At 32.7% G+C, this 14,103-nt stretch overlaps 1 protein-coding gene across 4 annotated transcripts in view; it reads left to right on the top strand.

Moving 5' to 3' along the window:
* LOC121379942 overlaps window positions 1-14,103 on the top strand; it is a 61,219-nt gene that overhangs the window by 20,324 nt on the left and 26,792 nt on the right. For 3 of the 4 annotated variants that reach the window (XM_041508633.1, XM_041508635.1, XM_041508632.1), the window contains exons 4-14: window positions 1,889-2,137; window positions 2,497-2,614; window positions 3,167-3,291; window positions 4,241-4,342; window positions 6,842-6,965; window positions 8,229-8,398; window positions 9,083-9,240; window positions 10,192-10,391; window positions 11,099-11,436; window positions 11,975-12,121; window positions 13,968-14,102. In XM_041508633.1, the coding sequence (XP_041364567.1) occupies window positions 1,889-2,137; window positions 2,497-2,614; window positions 3,167-3,291; window positions 4,241-4,342; window positions 6,842-6,965; window positions 8,229-8,398; window positions 9,083-9,240; window positions 10,192-10,391; window positions 11,099-11,436; window positions 11,975-12,121; window positions 13,968-14,102 (1,866 nt within the window). The remainder of the gene's footprint in view (window positions 1-1,888; window positions 2,138-2,496; window positions 2,615-3,166; window positions 3,292-4,240; window positions 4,343-6,841; window positions 6,966-8,228; window positions 8,399-9,082; window positions 9,241-10,191; window positions 10,392-11,098; window positions 11,437-11,974; window positions 12,122-13,967; window position 14,103) is intronic. The other variant, XM_041508634.1, reaches the window with a different exon arrangement.

Here is a 14,103-nt window from a genome sequence, read left to right as displayed (position 1 = left end):
AACCCTAGGCCTTTGAAATAAGCATTGTTTCTGGTAACTCGAGAACAGGTTACCACAAAGTATTTATGAGTCTGGTAATCTAAAGGTTTCGCCATAATTATATTTCCATTATTATTACCTTCACAGACAAACTGATACTTTGTAATTCATTCGTATAACTGTTCTCATAGTGTACTGATAATTGCATGTGTATCTTATATTTATATAACGCACAGTTTATCAACATTTACCGTTCTTGACATTTTTGGCACGTAATCTCCTGGTAATCAGAATTACTGTTCTAGACATATTTCAATGCCTGGCTCAACCCTCCTACATGTATGTACATGCTATCATTTCTGGAATGCATTATTTACAATTAAGAGTTTGTGTTTTATATACTGTAAATCATAAAATATTAGCGATCTTAAAATTATGACATATTAGCAACATAAGACTTTAGCAAGACATAAAAAAAAAGAGCTAAAGTTGTAGGATCAGGTGAAAGACTACTTTCGATATATTTTAATATTATGCAGCATAATTACAGACAATTAAATTTAGTAGAAAATTGCAGTACCGTTAATATACATGCTAACTATCTTTCGTTATCATCAATAACATATAATGATTGTTGTGTGTTTAATAAAACAATCACATAAAAGTTTTTCAGAACAATCTCTTGTACATGTCTTTAAATTTAGTGACATGAAATATTAGCATTTTGTATGGCCTCGCTAAATTTGCTGATATTTTATGCTCGCTAATATTTCCTGATTTACAGTATATTGTTCAAATCTGTCTGCAGAATTAATATTACTAACAGTCTTAATAAATATTCAGCTTGAAGACAGCTGATAAATTAAATGTAAAAATGTAATGGTTTGTTGAGATAATCCAATCACAGATTGTGCTCTAATAAATGAGCTACAGTACCAAAGCAGTCAAGTATGGGGCAATTGATCTGTACCGCAAAAATAAATGTATTCTAACTGGGTATATAATCATGTGTAAATGCTAAGCATTTCGGCAAATGTAATAAATGATTAATTCAACGTTTTAGCTAATGTTCTTGAGCTGATTATTGAGCCAAAGAAATTACATTCTTACAACTAATTACTGTAATTTATTTAACAATTCACAATTAAATATGGTATACATGCACTATAATGTAGTATAGGAAGTTTGAAGAAACTGATATTGCTTGCTAAAATCATTACATAATCATAATGGGATGTAATTCATTGTTTGACATAATAGGATGTATAATTACACGTTTGTATTATCTTAAAAAATAAATGTACCTTCATTTTATTTATTTTTCCAAGTCCTACTTTTGTAGGTAATATAACATGTATTTGTTTTATAATTGTAATGAGGTTATTGTATTTGAAACATATGTCTGTAATCTCTGATAATAATAAAATGAAATTGAGGGAAACTCTTTAAACTCTTTTTACAAAATATTTCATTTGTAAGAAATATATGATTATCAATTGTTTTAAATTTTATTCTTCTGCCATTGAGCAGTCATTGGTTCATCAATTACATGTATGAGTAATATATTAGTGTTTTCCCTAGCTTGTTTTAGCATGGTACAACACCCGTTTCATTGGTCTAGCATAATCTTGCCTTAATCATCACCATGTTGCCCTCAGATTAAAAAAGTCTTTTTTAATAATTACTTCTAAGATTGTCTTTATAACACTCAGAAAATGTATTATTAATTGATAAAATATGCCTGTTTTATATTTTGTCATTCATTTAATTACATTTATTTTAATTTTAATTGTTGGTCGTTAATGGAAAACAAATTGGTGAAAATGTCCCAAAAGTGTTTAATCTACCATGCCTTGCCAAACTTCTAAGGAAAACACTAATAAACTTAGTGTATTTTTTACTCTTGCAGAAAAAGTAATGATGGCACAACACCAGTACACGCCACATGCTACAATGGAAACATCAACTTGTTGGTATCGCTCATCAAGGCTGGGGGAGACCTCCGACTCCATGATAAAGATGGGAAGACTGCGAATCACTGGGCTGATCTTCAGCCTGATGCAGTCAAACGTTTCAAGATGATGGAATTTTTAGAGAAGTCTCATCTGTTTGCCATGACTCACAGTGGTGGAGACTTGTCACAGAAACTCCGTGCACAGTAACTACCGTGATTTTTCTTTTACTAATTCAGTGATGTCTCGATAATAATGCATGTTTTTACAGTGATTCATGCTTTTCCAACATTTGGGTGTTACATATCTTATTATACAGTACTGTATTATTTGGCTAAAATTGAGATGTGGAATATTTGACAGAATTGTTAATTTCAATGTAGCCTACATTTAATGTTTACTTTTTTTGTTAATTTTCCTGATATCTATGCCAATGTGATGTTAAACTTACACGTTCGAAGGTTTGTTTTTAATTAATTAGATTTCCTAATGTTAGGTTTGATCCTTTGAAACATTATTTTATTTTACAGAACCTAAATTAAAGTTGTTTTGTTTATGTTACTAGAGCATCAAACATTGAAAAGAAAAGATCTATTTTTGAGATGATAAGGAAAAAAGTAGAAAAGGTCCCTTCATTGACCTTTGATCCTTTGAGACGAGTAAACAGCACAGGGTTTGGATGTGTAAGTATCATTAAGCTGTATGTGATATCCATTTGCATTTGCAGTATTTTTAATAATTTAAGCCCTGTTGCCTCCCCCCTCTCCCCCCAAAAATAGAAGAAGAAAAAACATTCACAAACCCCTCTTCCTTACCCAAGAAAAAAACAAAAATGCCAAACAAAAAAGTAATTAAACACGTCCAAAACATTACATGTTATTAAAAAACATTTATGTGAAAGTCTGTTATTGAAAAATACAAAGCAATGGTTATGTACAAATTAATTTATTTGATGAATATATAGCAGCTATTGACACTCATGTCACATTAGTCTGCGCATCACAAAAGTCTGCGCATGTTAATAACATACATTACCGTTGAAATTGATATCATAATCTTACTTGGATTAGAAACTGTTTTAGTATTTAAATTTTCAAAATTGTAATCATTTGTTTATTTCATTGCATAAGAATCAAGATGTACATGTAGATCAGTAACCATTATTCAGTATCACTCAAATAATTATAATAAAGGGCATTGACTAATGATTTTCGACATTTCTAATGTTATTTCAGGTTTATGTAGGAAATGATGACCAAGGGGCAATAGTTTCAACTATTCCATTAGTTAGTGAATCACAACTTCAACACGATCCCCATGGCATAACATATCAAAATGGTGCATTCTTAGCTATGGAAAGGTTTGTTAACATTTACTATATGGATATGGATGCTATTATATTAATTGCTCAAATAAAGAACAGAAATGGGGTATTCATTAATTTTCAAGGATTATTCAAGGATGGCAACTATATTAAGCACCTCCCTAAACAATTATATTAATTAGCAGGCACTGAAGTTAAATAGCTGTGAAAATTTTACAATGTTGACAGTTATTGTCTCCTGTACATTATTAGTCTGGTATCAGTCCAACTGGAGGGAACTATAGACCCTATATTCCCATAATAGGGTACTTTACCTGTGGCGAGAATTGGAATTACAGAGCTGTGACCTCAAAGGGGGAATGTGTGAACAGAAATCATGTTTTTTCCGCAACACAAGAATGGCTTATTTGATGCACATGTACACACGTTTAACACAGAATTATCAAGAGATGAATGATACACAACACTGGCAGTTGAAAACTTTTAGTAAAATCATCACTCGGGAGTCTGTATGTTTAAGTGTAATTTCTTTATGATTATTTTGTACTGGTGTTGCTGAGACGGTTTGTGGGTGTGCATCCATATATAATAACCTTTGATTTTGCACTAAAAGCAGAAAAACAAACAAAAGTTGAAAGTTTGTTTTGTTTAACAACATTACACTGATTAATTACTTATTGACTATTGGATGTCAAACATTTGGTAATTCTAATATGTAGTTTTAGAGGAAAAGCTCATCATTTAGATATAAAAACATAATTATATATATATATATATAAGTTTTGTTTGCTGTATTATATATTCTAATTGCATTTGTTTTATTGTCCAGTGATCATTATTTTCCATGTGTATGCAAGTTTGTTCACTGGAATCCCCAAATGGGAGATTTTGCTTAGGCAAGTCTGTATGCAACTTCATTTATTAAATCATTTTTGGTTGTTTTTTGTGTTAAAACAAGGTATTTTTTCTTCTCATTTTATTTTAGCATGACATGGAACCATAGTGCAGTTACTGTCAAACGACTTCAACAAGAATCTCAGCCCGGAGCATATATAGATTTGCTTATTAGTGAAATGGGAAATATGGGGTTTGTATGTCACATTAGTCTGCGCGGGCACAAAAGTCTGCACATGTTAATGACGTTACATTATGTCTTAAAACAAGTGTTGGGGTATGTTTGTAAACAAACAAACAACGTTAATTTAATTCATAAAACAATTGTTAAAACAACACATCTTGATTGTGAATATATGTATAAAACTGGTAGATAACAATTTGATTGAAAGAAAACCTCTAAATTAATGCACTAAAAGTACACTTTTGCCAGCCTCGGTCAACATGTTTTTGTATCACGTGTCTGTCAATGTTGTAATAATCAACCTAGTGTATTAACTTTACATAAGTTTACATTGAAACTTCAGTACATACCTTATTGTAATTTATGAATCCATAAATGAAATCAATGTTTTATTTTAGCTGTTAACATAAACATCCAAGCATACTTTGAATTTCCTTCCGAGTGACATAACACTAACCAATATGGCTTCCCAGACTTACACTGTTACAGCATGGCCTATTTTTAGCGTTAATCTGTTTCAAAATTATTATTGATTGTCCTATATTTCTAACGAACACTTTGTGTTCATTTACACAGTTAATAACAGACAACTTTTGTTGAATAATGATCATAAATTTTGACATTGGCCTTTTTTGATATTGTCATTTTGCATTATTCAAATTAAGGAGCATGGAACACCATTTATATTTATCTCATTTGCATAATCTAAATTTTCCTGAAACAAACTATAATAGGAAGTGTTTGTTGTCCAGAACTTACAAAAAGTCGGATCCATTACCTGTTCTTGTTTCTGTGAATATTAACGACAAAAGTGGTTGTTTTAATGTTTGCTGCTCAGACTTAAGTTGAATAAAAATCCTACTAGCCCTTCTCAAATTCAACTAGCCCTCCAATTATAACATTGAAATTTACCTGCACAGCCAAAATCAAAACTAGAATGTTCTTTGTTGAATAATAACCATGTGCTCACCGTATATAGTCTGTTCGCTTCAAAAGACAACCAACGAATTGGCATGTAACTTCATAATGAATAAAGTTAAAATTCATATAAAAAACAATTTCTTAAGTTTTAACTCCATACCAACTTAAATACAAAATTTTGAAGAAAACAAATCCAGTGTAAATAAAAATGTTTGTTTTCAAATTACCATTAATACAGATTAAATGTCATTTTTAATACATGGGTGAAGACAAAATGCTAGAACAGCCAAGTAATGCAGCTTGACTTGCATTGCCTCTGAAGTAAAAAAATAATGCAGTACGAGAATAAAGGTAGAACTGCGCGTGCTGTTGTATATAAACTAGTGTGGCATGGCAGTCCTCTTTATGGCAATGCAAGAGGGATGAAATAAACTTTGTGGCGATGGAAGAGGGTAAAATCTCCAGTAAAGGATTTCCTTGGGAGTGGCTGTCTTCCTATAGACGATACACGCACATGTGTACATTTAATATGAATATTGTAAATGCAACAGTAGAAGATTACTAATAAAATAAATATTGAAAGATAAATAAATCTGAAAAAAACCCACAAAAAACATTTTACCAAAATATACGATGTACTTAGTTATCATATTACAAAGCATAAAAAATTTACTTATTGTTTATTACAGTAATGTTTGGACGGTTATGTGATCATGTAAGTCTTAATGTCACTTTAGGTCAGGTCTTATTTCATGCAAATCGCTTAAACTTAAAATAATACTGACAACAACAATCTGTTAACTGACCTTTGGAATATAAGCCCAGTAGTAATGGAAAATTTCATTTGTTATTTGTATATGCATGCCTGTGCTCACGTTAGTGTGAGTTAAAACTACAATATTTTAATTTTGTCCAGCCAGAATAATGTACGTAAGCTAATTAAATTAGATTTTTTTTTTTTTATCATAGCATTGAATAACAATTGTCAAATAGTAGCTCTACTAGATAGTTATGATGTATCCAATCCATTGCAATAAGCCGACACCTTCCAGATTATAAAAATACATGCAACTAGTGTTTCCAATACGTTTTGAGCTCTATTTTAGAAGACCTGGCCCAATCTGGTACTGTCAAAATATAGAGCATGTTCTATGTCTTCTGATCTGTAGTTAGTGCCAACACAGACACAGTGTGTTTTGTCACATTCAGTTCAGTTTTAGTGTCTTGCTTTTTCAACTGGTACGTACATACTCGCCAGACCCTAAAATTGATGGTCGCCCAACGGACTACCTTTGTAAAATTCTTAGTCGCCCTTAGCCAATAAAGGTTGCCACGGGAGATTGGGCGACTGCTAATTTTCAACCCTGTAATGTTAGGCTAGTTCAATGCAACATACATCTACATCAGTTACATTGTATCACACAATATAATCGTGATTCATTAGATAATAAAAGCAGCTTGTCAAATCGCCCTAAAAATTTGGGTGGGTTTATGCAATCAGTTGACTCATCTTATTTTACAGAATTTAATTAAAGTAAATTTTAATGGATAGTTGACTGCTTTTTACCTCTTTTTTTTATATTGTAGTAAAATCCGACATCAAAATATTTTGCTGTTGATGGGTGTTTGTCAAACAAACAGTCTTGACAGTATGGTGCTGGTGTTTGAACGAGTTGGATTGGGTTCACTTTACTACTACCTACATCAAAGGGTAACTAGTCTAGATATACTGCTATGTGAAATATTTTATGGATACTAGTATGTAAAAAAATATGTTAAATTATGAAGAAGAAAAAAATTGTAGTAATTTATTGTTTGTTTGTCTTTGAAGATATTATTTGTGAATAAATTAATTTATATCAGATTGACTATATTTCAAGTTGAAAAGAACAATAGTTTTAGATTACTTAACTTGTGCTCTTTTTCTACCTTTCCAAAAACCCATCAGATTTGTACTATTTTATAATGAACTTCCAAGAATAATATTATTGGTCCCCTTCCGATCCAACCGGAGGGGACTATAGGATTCATCTGTCTGTCTGTCGGTTGGTCTGTCCATCCATCTGTCCCACATATGTTTTCTGGATGTTGAGCTGAAAATTTGTATATAGCTTTATCATGTACTGTTACAGATGAAGTTTAACTTTCATAGCAATTTACCCATTTGTGACAGAGTTATGGCCCTTGAACTTAGACGATATGGAAAAAACTATTTCCGGACTTTTGTTTTGCAATGCCTGAAATTATTGAGGTGAAATTTTGTATATAGCTTTATCATGTACTGTAACTGATCAAGTTTAACTTTCATGGTGATTTACCCACTTTTCACAGATGTTTGGCCCTTGAATTTAGGAGATAAGAAAAATTGTTGGGTCAGGTAGGCGATGTGTATTGCTTTAGCAGTACTCTCAAAATGCTTGTTGTTAATGACTGTTTAATCTCATGACTGGCTTGATGTGGTTTTGAACGAATGTCTAACCTAGTGGCATTTTAATGATACTACTGTAGGACCTTTTGACAGACATTTAAAAAAATAATTTCCATCTCAGAGGTTAAGAAACGGTCCCAGACTGGAATAAAAGGGCTTTAGTAATTCCCCACCCCTGCTTGATAGGCATGTTCTGGTCAACTCATGAAGGTGGGAACTGCATTATCATGATACGTTTTAGTATAGGAAACAGAAAACAATGTTTTCTACAATTTTATAAGGTACATATGTTAACTGGGTCATGGACTACATAATTAAGATTCTCTCTGTGGAACATTTTATTTGACCCCATAATCTGAAAATATGGTTAAAATTTGACAAATCACTTTTGAGATATAATCATAAAACTTTATGTGAAAAGTGAAGTTAGCTGCACTTTGAAAACCAGTGTTAGAAGCTAGTTTAAAGGTGCTGCTTGCTTGCAATTACATCCACTTACACCATTACACAGCTCAAGACTTAATTTTTTGTTTGTTTTGTTTTCAGTTGGAGAGGCTTCCAACTCAAAATATCCGTGACATACTTCTACAGATTTGCAGTGCTTTAGTTTTCATACACAACCAGAATTTTATTCACTGCAGCCTGTCATCTCATGCTGTAAACCTGGTCAATCCTTATCTGGCCAAAATTGGCAATTTGGAGTATATGATTGAAAGGTAGGTATCCATAATTTAAAAATTGAAGAATAAAAATACCTCTATAAACTCCAAACAGTGTACAAAAGGACATCTGTTTAGCTAAACTGATACTACATATGTATATGTAGCTGTAACGTTTTATATATTTATGACAGTTTCATTTCATTCATTTTTGATAACTAGATATGTAATCATTTCTAAATATAAAGTTTTTGGAGAGTATCAAATTGATCGCTTTGCAATAGAAAAAATAACAAAATTCTTTAAAATTACATTTGATTGCATGCTCGCCTGGCACCATTTCAGTAGAGTTATCTTCAGCTCATCTTTATTTTGCTAATGGTGAAGACAGGTTTTTGTCCACTCCATTTTTTTGTCCCAGGCACAGTCATGTGAAAAGTCAAAGATTGCACCTGGGATAGATGTACCTGAACCTTAAAGGGATACAGGTATCTCTGCTCTCCTAAAACTTTGCAGGCGAGTGGATGGAAGCAGGAGAGATCACTCACTTTTCCTTGCAAAGACTGAAAACTTTAATAAGTTATTTTCATTTTATTGCAAGGCGATCAATATGCTGCTCTCCTAAAACTTTACAGGCGAGTGTGGAAGGAAGCGGGAGTGATCATTCACCTTTCCTGGCAAAGACTGAAATCTAGAATAAGTTATTAGTGATCTTACTAAGAACAAAATTGTTTTTTGTAGCACTAAAGCAAGAATGGGCAAGCAGAGTAATGTTTCTGTCAGCGTGACCCAGAATTCTATGTACAACTGGATGGCACCAGAGTTAATGTTGAACCAGCCACCATCTCAGGCTTCTGATATCTACAGCTATTGTTGCATTATCTGGGAAATGTTTGAATGTAAGCAAGTCTTTAATGATGTCACAAAGTTTAGTTTCCAAACCTTTTCCAGCTAGTATTATTGAAATGGTTTACTAGTCTGCATCATTTTATCACAAATATCGAAGCTTGATTGATACACTGTTATAAATACTGACGGAATGTTACCAGTTGAACACGGTGAATGCAATGGCCCTTGAAAACTAATTTTACAGTGAAAACTGCTTAAAAAGTGCTTGAATTTTGAATTCCAAATTGTGTATGGACCTTGTGTAGATGTGTCCTTTTTAACCTTTAGACTACTGGATTTATTTTTGACAAAAAACACGTTGAGTGGGTCCAAGTTTATAATTCTTACTCGGATATATTCACTTAAATGTGTTATAAATACATAAACTAAAGTTCATATCTGAATCGAAGTATTATTTTCATGTATTTTTCCAATTCAAATGATATTTTAGATCAGTTTATGTTGATTAAAATTAGGCAAAAAATATAAAAAGTCGTGTTTACTTTCGGGCATTTGTGGTCAGCTGTCCAGTATTTATTTCCATTATTCCCAATGACAGTGGTTTGCTGACCAGAATTTTTTTTTTTGTTAAACGAACTACGATTAATATCCCAATATTTGATGATTTTCGTTGTTGATAAAGCGATCAAATTTATCAAGTTAGCTGTCACAATCAGCTATGCATGGATCCATGAAATTGACCGCGACGTGCCGCCATTGTCAAGCGAAAATACTTGCCGAAAACCTAAAGACACTGGAAGCTGAGTTGTCTTCTGTTTTCTGATAATAAATTGTTTCCAGTGAGTGTCAATTGCATGTGCAAATACGAATTGGGGAATGCACTGTATACAGTGTACAGTATGTCGACTGGCGAGACGTCGGGTGAGATATCTTGCCTGCAGTAGTCAGAAGGTTTAAGAATGTTTAGTTTAACATATGAACATTGTTTTCATTTCTTTCAGGTGAAGTTCCATGGGACATGCGTGATTCAGACTACATCAAAAATAAACTGACAAAAGAAAAGGTTCCTCTTAAAATGGAGAACAGTAAGATTCCACAGCCTTTCAAGGCCATCGCTGACTATGGGTTGCATTTGGATGCACAAAATAGGCAAATTACTTTTGAGCAGATCAACCAATGGATTTGTGCACCTCCTGACCAGGTAAATATCAGAGTAACTTTATGATGTCCACCAAACTCGTATTAATTAATATCACTTTGGCAAAATTGTTTCTGAATAAAATTGCAATTTCTGTTTAATTTGACAATATTGTCATTAGTATGCTCATGCATCTTGATGTTAATATCAGTGCTTGGTATGTAGGTATAATATATCTTCCTTTGCAGAAAAATGGAAAGCAACATTATTATTATCTGCCCTTGTATTAGTTTTTAACTGCCTGTTTATAACTAGTTCAAATATCAAAGGTAGGTATTTGATACAGCTAGTATTGAGATAAAATAAGGTTGTTAAGAGGCAACTAAAACAACAAATTCATTTAAAATGTGTGAGTATAACCTTTTATCTGACACCCTAAATTGTTTTTATGTGGAGTTTATTTGTTATTGTCATAAAAGGAAAAACAAAATCCTTATAAGATATTTTACTATTATTTGCATAAATCTGTGTACAGGTACTAACATTTTTTAGTTCTGAAATCCAAAAGTGGTGTTTGTCTTAAAGGTGTATAGCTGTGGCTAATACATAGCAAAAAAATAAAAAGTGTTTAATGACATTCCAGCACATTTTTAACTACAGTCATAACATTTAACAATTGTGACACTTGTTAGCAAAAGAAACCCACTGCCTCCACATACATGAAGGCCCAACTTACTTATGACATGTTCATGATTTCTGTTACTTACCAGGTCACTATTCCTGACTTGCCATCTGTCAGTGAACCTAAACCAAAAAGAAAAATAATCTCAGTCAGTCCCGAAGACTTCAGTAGTGAAATATCAACAAGTGGCGGCTCGCAGAGCCCAAAATCACCAGCCAAGAAATTTGCTGTTGATAATATGGGTAACACTGTAAACTCGAAGTCCAGTGATGGGAAATCGTCCGAGCATTCATCACTAAAACAAAGGTATGAGGCAACAATTCCACCAGAAACCTCCAGGAACTCCGACCAGGCGTCAATACATTTGAATGAAAACCATAATTATGGACCTTGGGATATGCATGAGCAATGGATGATCAGTTATCCGTAAGTTATCAGGAAAATTAAATAATAATAAGGGGAAACTAATGCAATCAATTATTATGGTTTTCATTCATCCATATTAAACATTTTTAATGCAATATCTTGTCTAGAGACATAAATATTATTCTATACCTTAGTATTCTATACCTTAATTTTATGGTAAATAATTGAAAGTCATTGATTCCAGATATATATCATAAAATAAATCCATTGCAGACATTGTTAATCTGCTTTGATAGGCATAATCATGAACCTCTGTGTACAAGTCATTGGAAGGAAGGAATATGATTTCTAGTCAAAAGAAACCTTAACATATATCGCTATCAAGTTTCGGTGAGTGTCTATTTATTTTGGATAACAAATTTAAAAAAATTTATTATGAGAATTTTATGACTCAAAGACAAATACAGAACTGTTTGCTACATTTTTAATTGACTTCTTTTCTGTTTTGTTTTTTTAAATATATTTTTATTTTGTCTTTTGTAAATTGTTTTTCTGTTTGTAATAAATTATATCTTCTAGTTCTGATAAAAAATTTCAGGAAACCTGATTCAAGCACTGAATCTCTCACTCAGGATTCTGGCTCGGAGGATGATTATTATGTTGAGAAGTATTACAGTCCACCAAAACCTTGTTACCAGGCAGATAAAAGTGGCTACAAGTTCACACGCTTCTGTACTGACAAAAGGTATAATTATGATATTTTTGTTTGTAAAAACTAAAATGGAGCTTAATGGCACAAAATCGTGAATGAACCAGATTTGATCACATTTAAAAAATTATTTTATCTATTTGTTGAGATATAATTTAAAATACTAATTTAGTCAAGTAACAAAGAAATTATTTATTCATTATAGAAATATAATTTTCTGATTAAATCTTCTGAAGCAAACTGTAATGTAGTCCTTGTAAGTGTAATTTAAGTCTTGTACACCTGTCATTATTGTCCATGTGTACTACAGGTAAAATTCGTTACCCACTCATTCCTCTCCACTCATGTCCAGAATGGGTTATTCATCATTAAACCCATCATTGAACTTCAACTGTTGCCAATTTGGCTCAAGTTGTCCCATCTGCGTAGAACATTCAACAGTATGGTACAGGGTTGCCAGTTGGTGAATAAACCATGAATTTAGCTGTTAGCCAGTCAATCTCGCAATACAAAATGGTGCTTTACTACAATTTTAAACCATTGTTTCCAGAAGTTCGGATTATTAAAAGAAAGAAGAAGAAGAAAACAAAAAATATATATACAGTGAAACTCCTCAACACCAGACCCCCCTCTAAACCGGAATCCCCTCAAAACCGGACGTTTTCTACGGTCCTGTGATTTACGCAACTTTTAACACTAAATTGTACCCCTCTAAATCAGAAACCCCTCTAAACTGAACACCGGACAAACAGTTCGGTCCCAATGTGTCAATTTAGTGTAAATCTTCCTCCTGAAAACCGGACGATCAAACCCATATCAATCAATGTGGCGCCACTAATTGCTTCTAATATCACTCTGGCCGGATTACCTGTCTGTGGACACGTAATATGCACATGCTCGGGTTCGCTGTTATCAATGTAATCACTGTTGCACGCTGCTAAGTAGGCGAGGTTGGCAAAATGACAATAAACAAAAGACCCATCACCAGCATTGATATTTAATTAACACATGCATTGTGTTGTAATTTTGGTTATGATAGGCCGAGTTCAGGTTTGGGCTAGGTGTTTTTATTAAGTTACGAATGTGATTTAGGGTCAATATGTTCCTTCACAAACTTGTCTCATGATTTGCTTCAAAGATCGACAAAAATAACAATGAATTTAATTGACTGTCTTCCTATTGTGTGAATTTGTTGTTCTTTTAAAAACATTTATTTAGTGAAATAAAGAGTAAGGAAAAGTAACATTGGCTTTGCATTGTTGAACAGATATTAGTAACGTTTTATTTTCATATCGATTTTCAACATGACGAAACGTCCAGCTAAATATAGCAGAGTTGAACTTAAAATAATTAAATGTTCCGAAAGTATACCTAAACCAATCTTTAAGTGAAAAGTTTAGTATCGGAAAATCAACAGTTGGAGACATCATCAAGAAAGGAGAGGTTTATAAGGCAGAATTTAAAAAGAACATCAGTGGAAATAAACGTCAGTTTAATAACGTGCAAGTTTGATAAGCTGATCGAACTGGTGTGGCAGAGGTTCTGTCAAGCATGCACCAAAAACATCGCTATTTCTGGTCCCATCATCCAAAAGAAGGCCAGTGAATGGAAGGTATTTATGTAAATGCAGACCCATGAAAACTAGATACCTCTGAAAACCTGACATTTTACTTGGTCCCATGGATGTCCGGTTTAGAGGGGTTTCACTGTATATATATATATATTGTATACATATATTATTTTTCACGAATCTACACCTCTTTGTACATTCTCCACTACATAAAAGCAACAATGTGCACAGATTTGTGTGACCTGCCACCCTGAAAGTAATTTTAATATGCATGCCAAAGAATTGTTAACTAATTAAAAACTTGTTTTTTAGCGATTGGACGTGTGAAATTAAACATAGACAGGAAGGAGATCGATTTGGTTATGCTGCCGAAATACATAAGGTGGTTAAACCAGAAAACAAAGTGAAATCAATTCTGTATGCTGAAGTTGAAGGAATTAAGAAAAGG

This window comes from Gigantopelta aegis, chromosome 8 (assembly GCF_016097555.1).
Source record: "Gigantopelta aegis isolate Gae_Host chromosome 8, Gae_host_genome, whole genome shotgun sequence".
Classification (NCBI taxonomy): domain Eukaryota; kingdom Metazoa; phylum Mollusca; class Gastropoda; order Neomphalida; family Peltospiridae; genus Gigantopelta; species Gigantopelta aegis.
The sequence above is the reverse complement of the archived record's forward strand: the minus strand, read 5'-3'. Positions and strand labels throughout refer to the sequence as shown.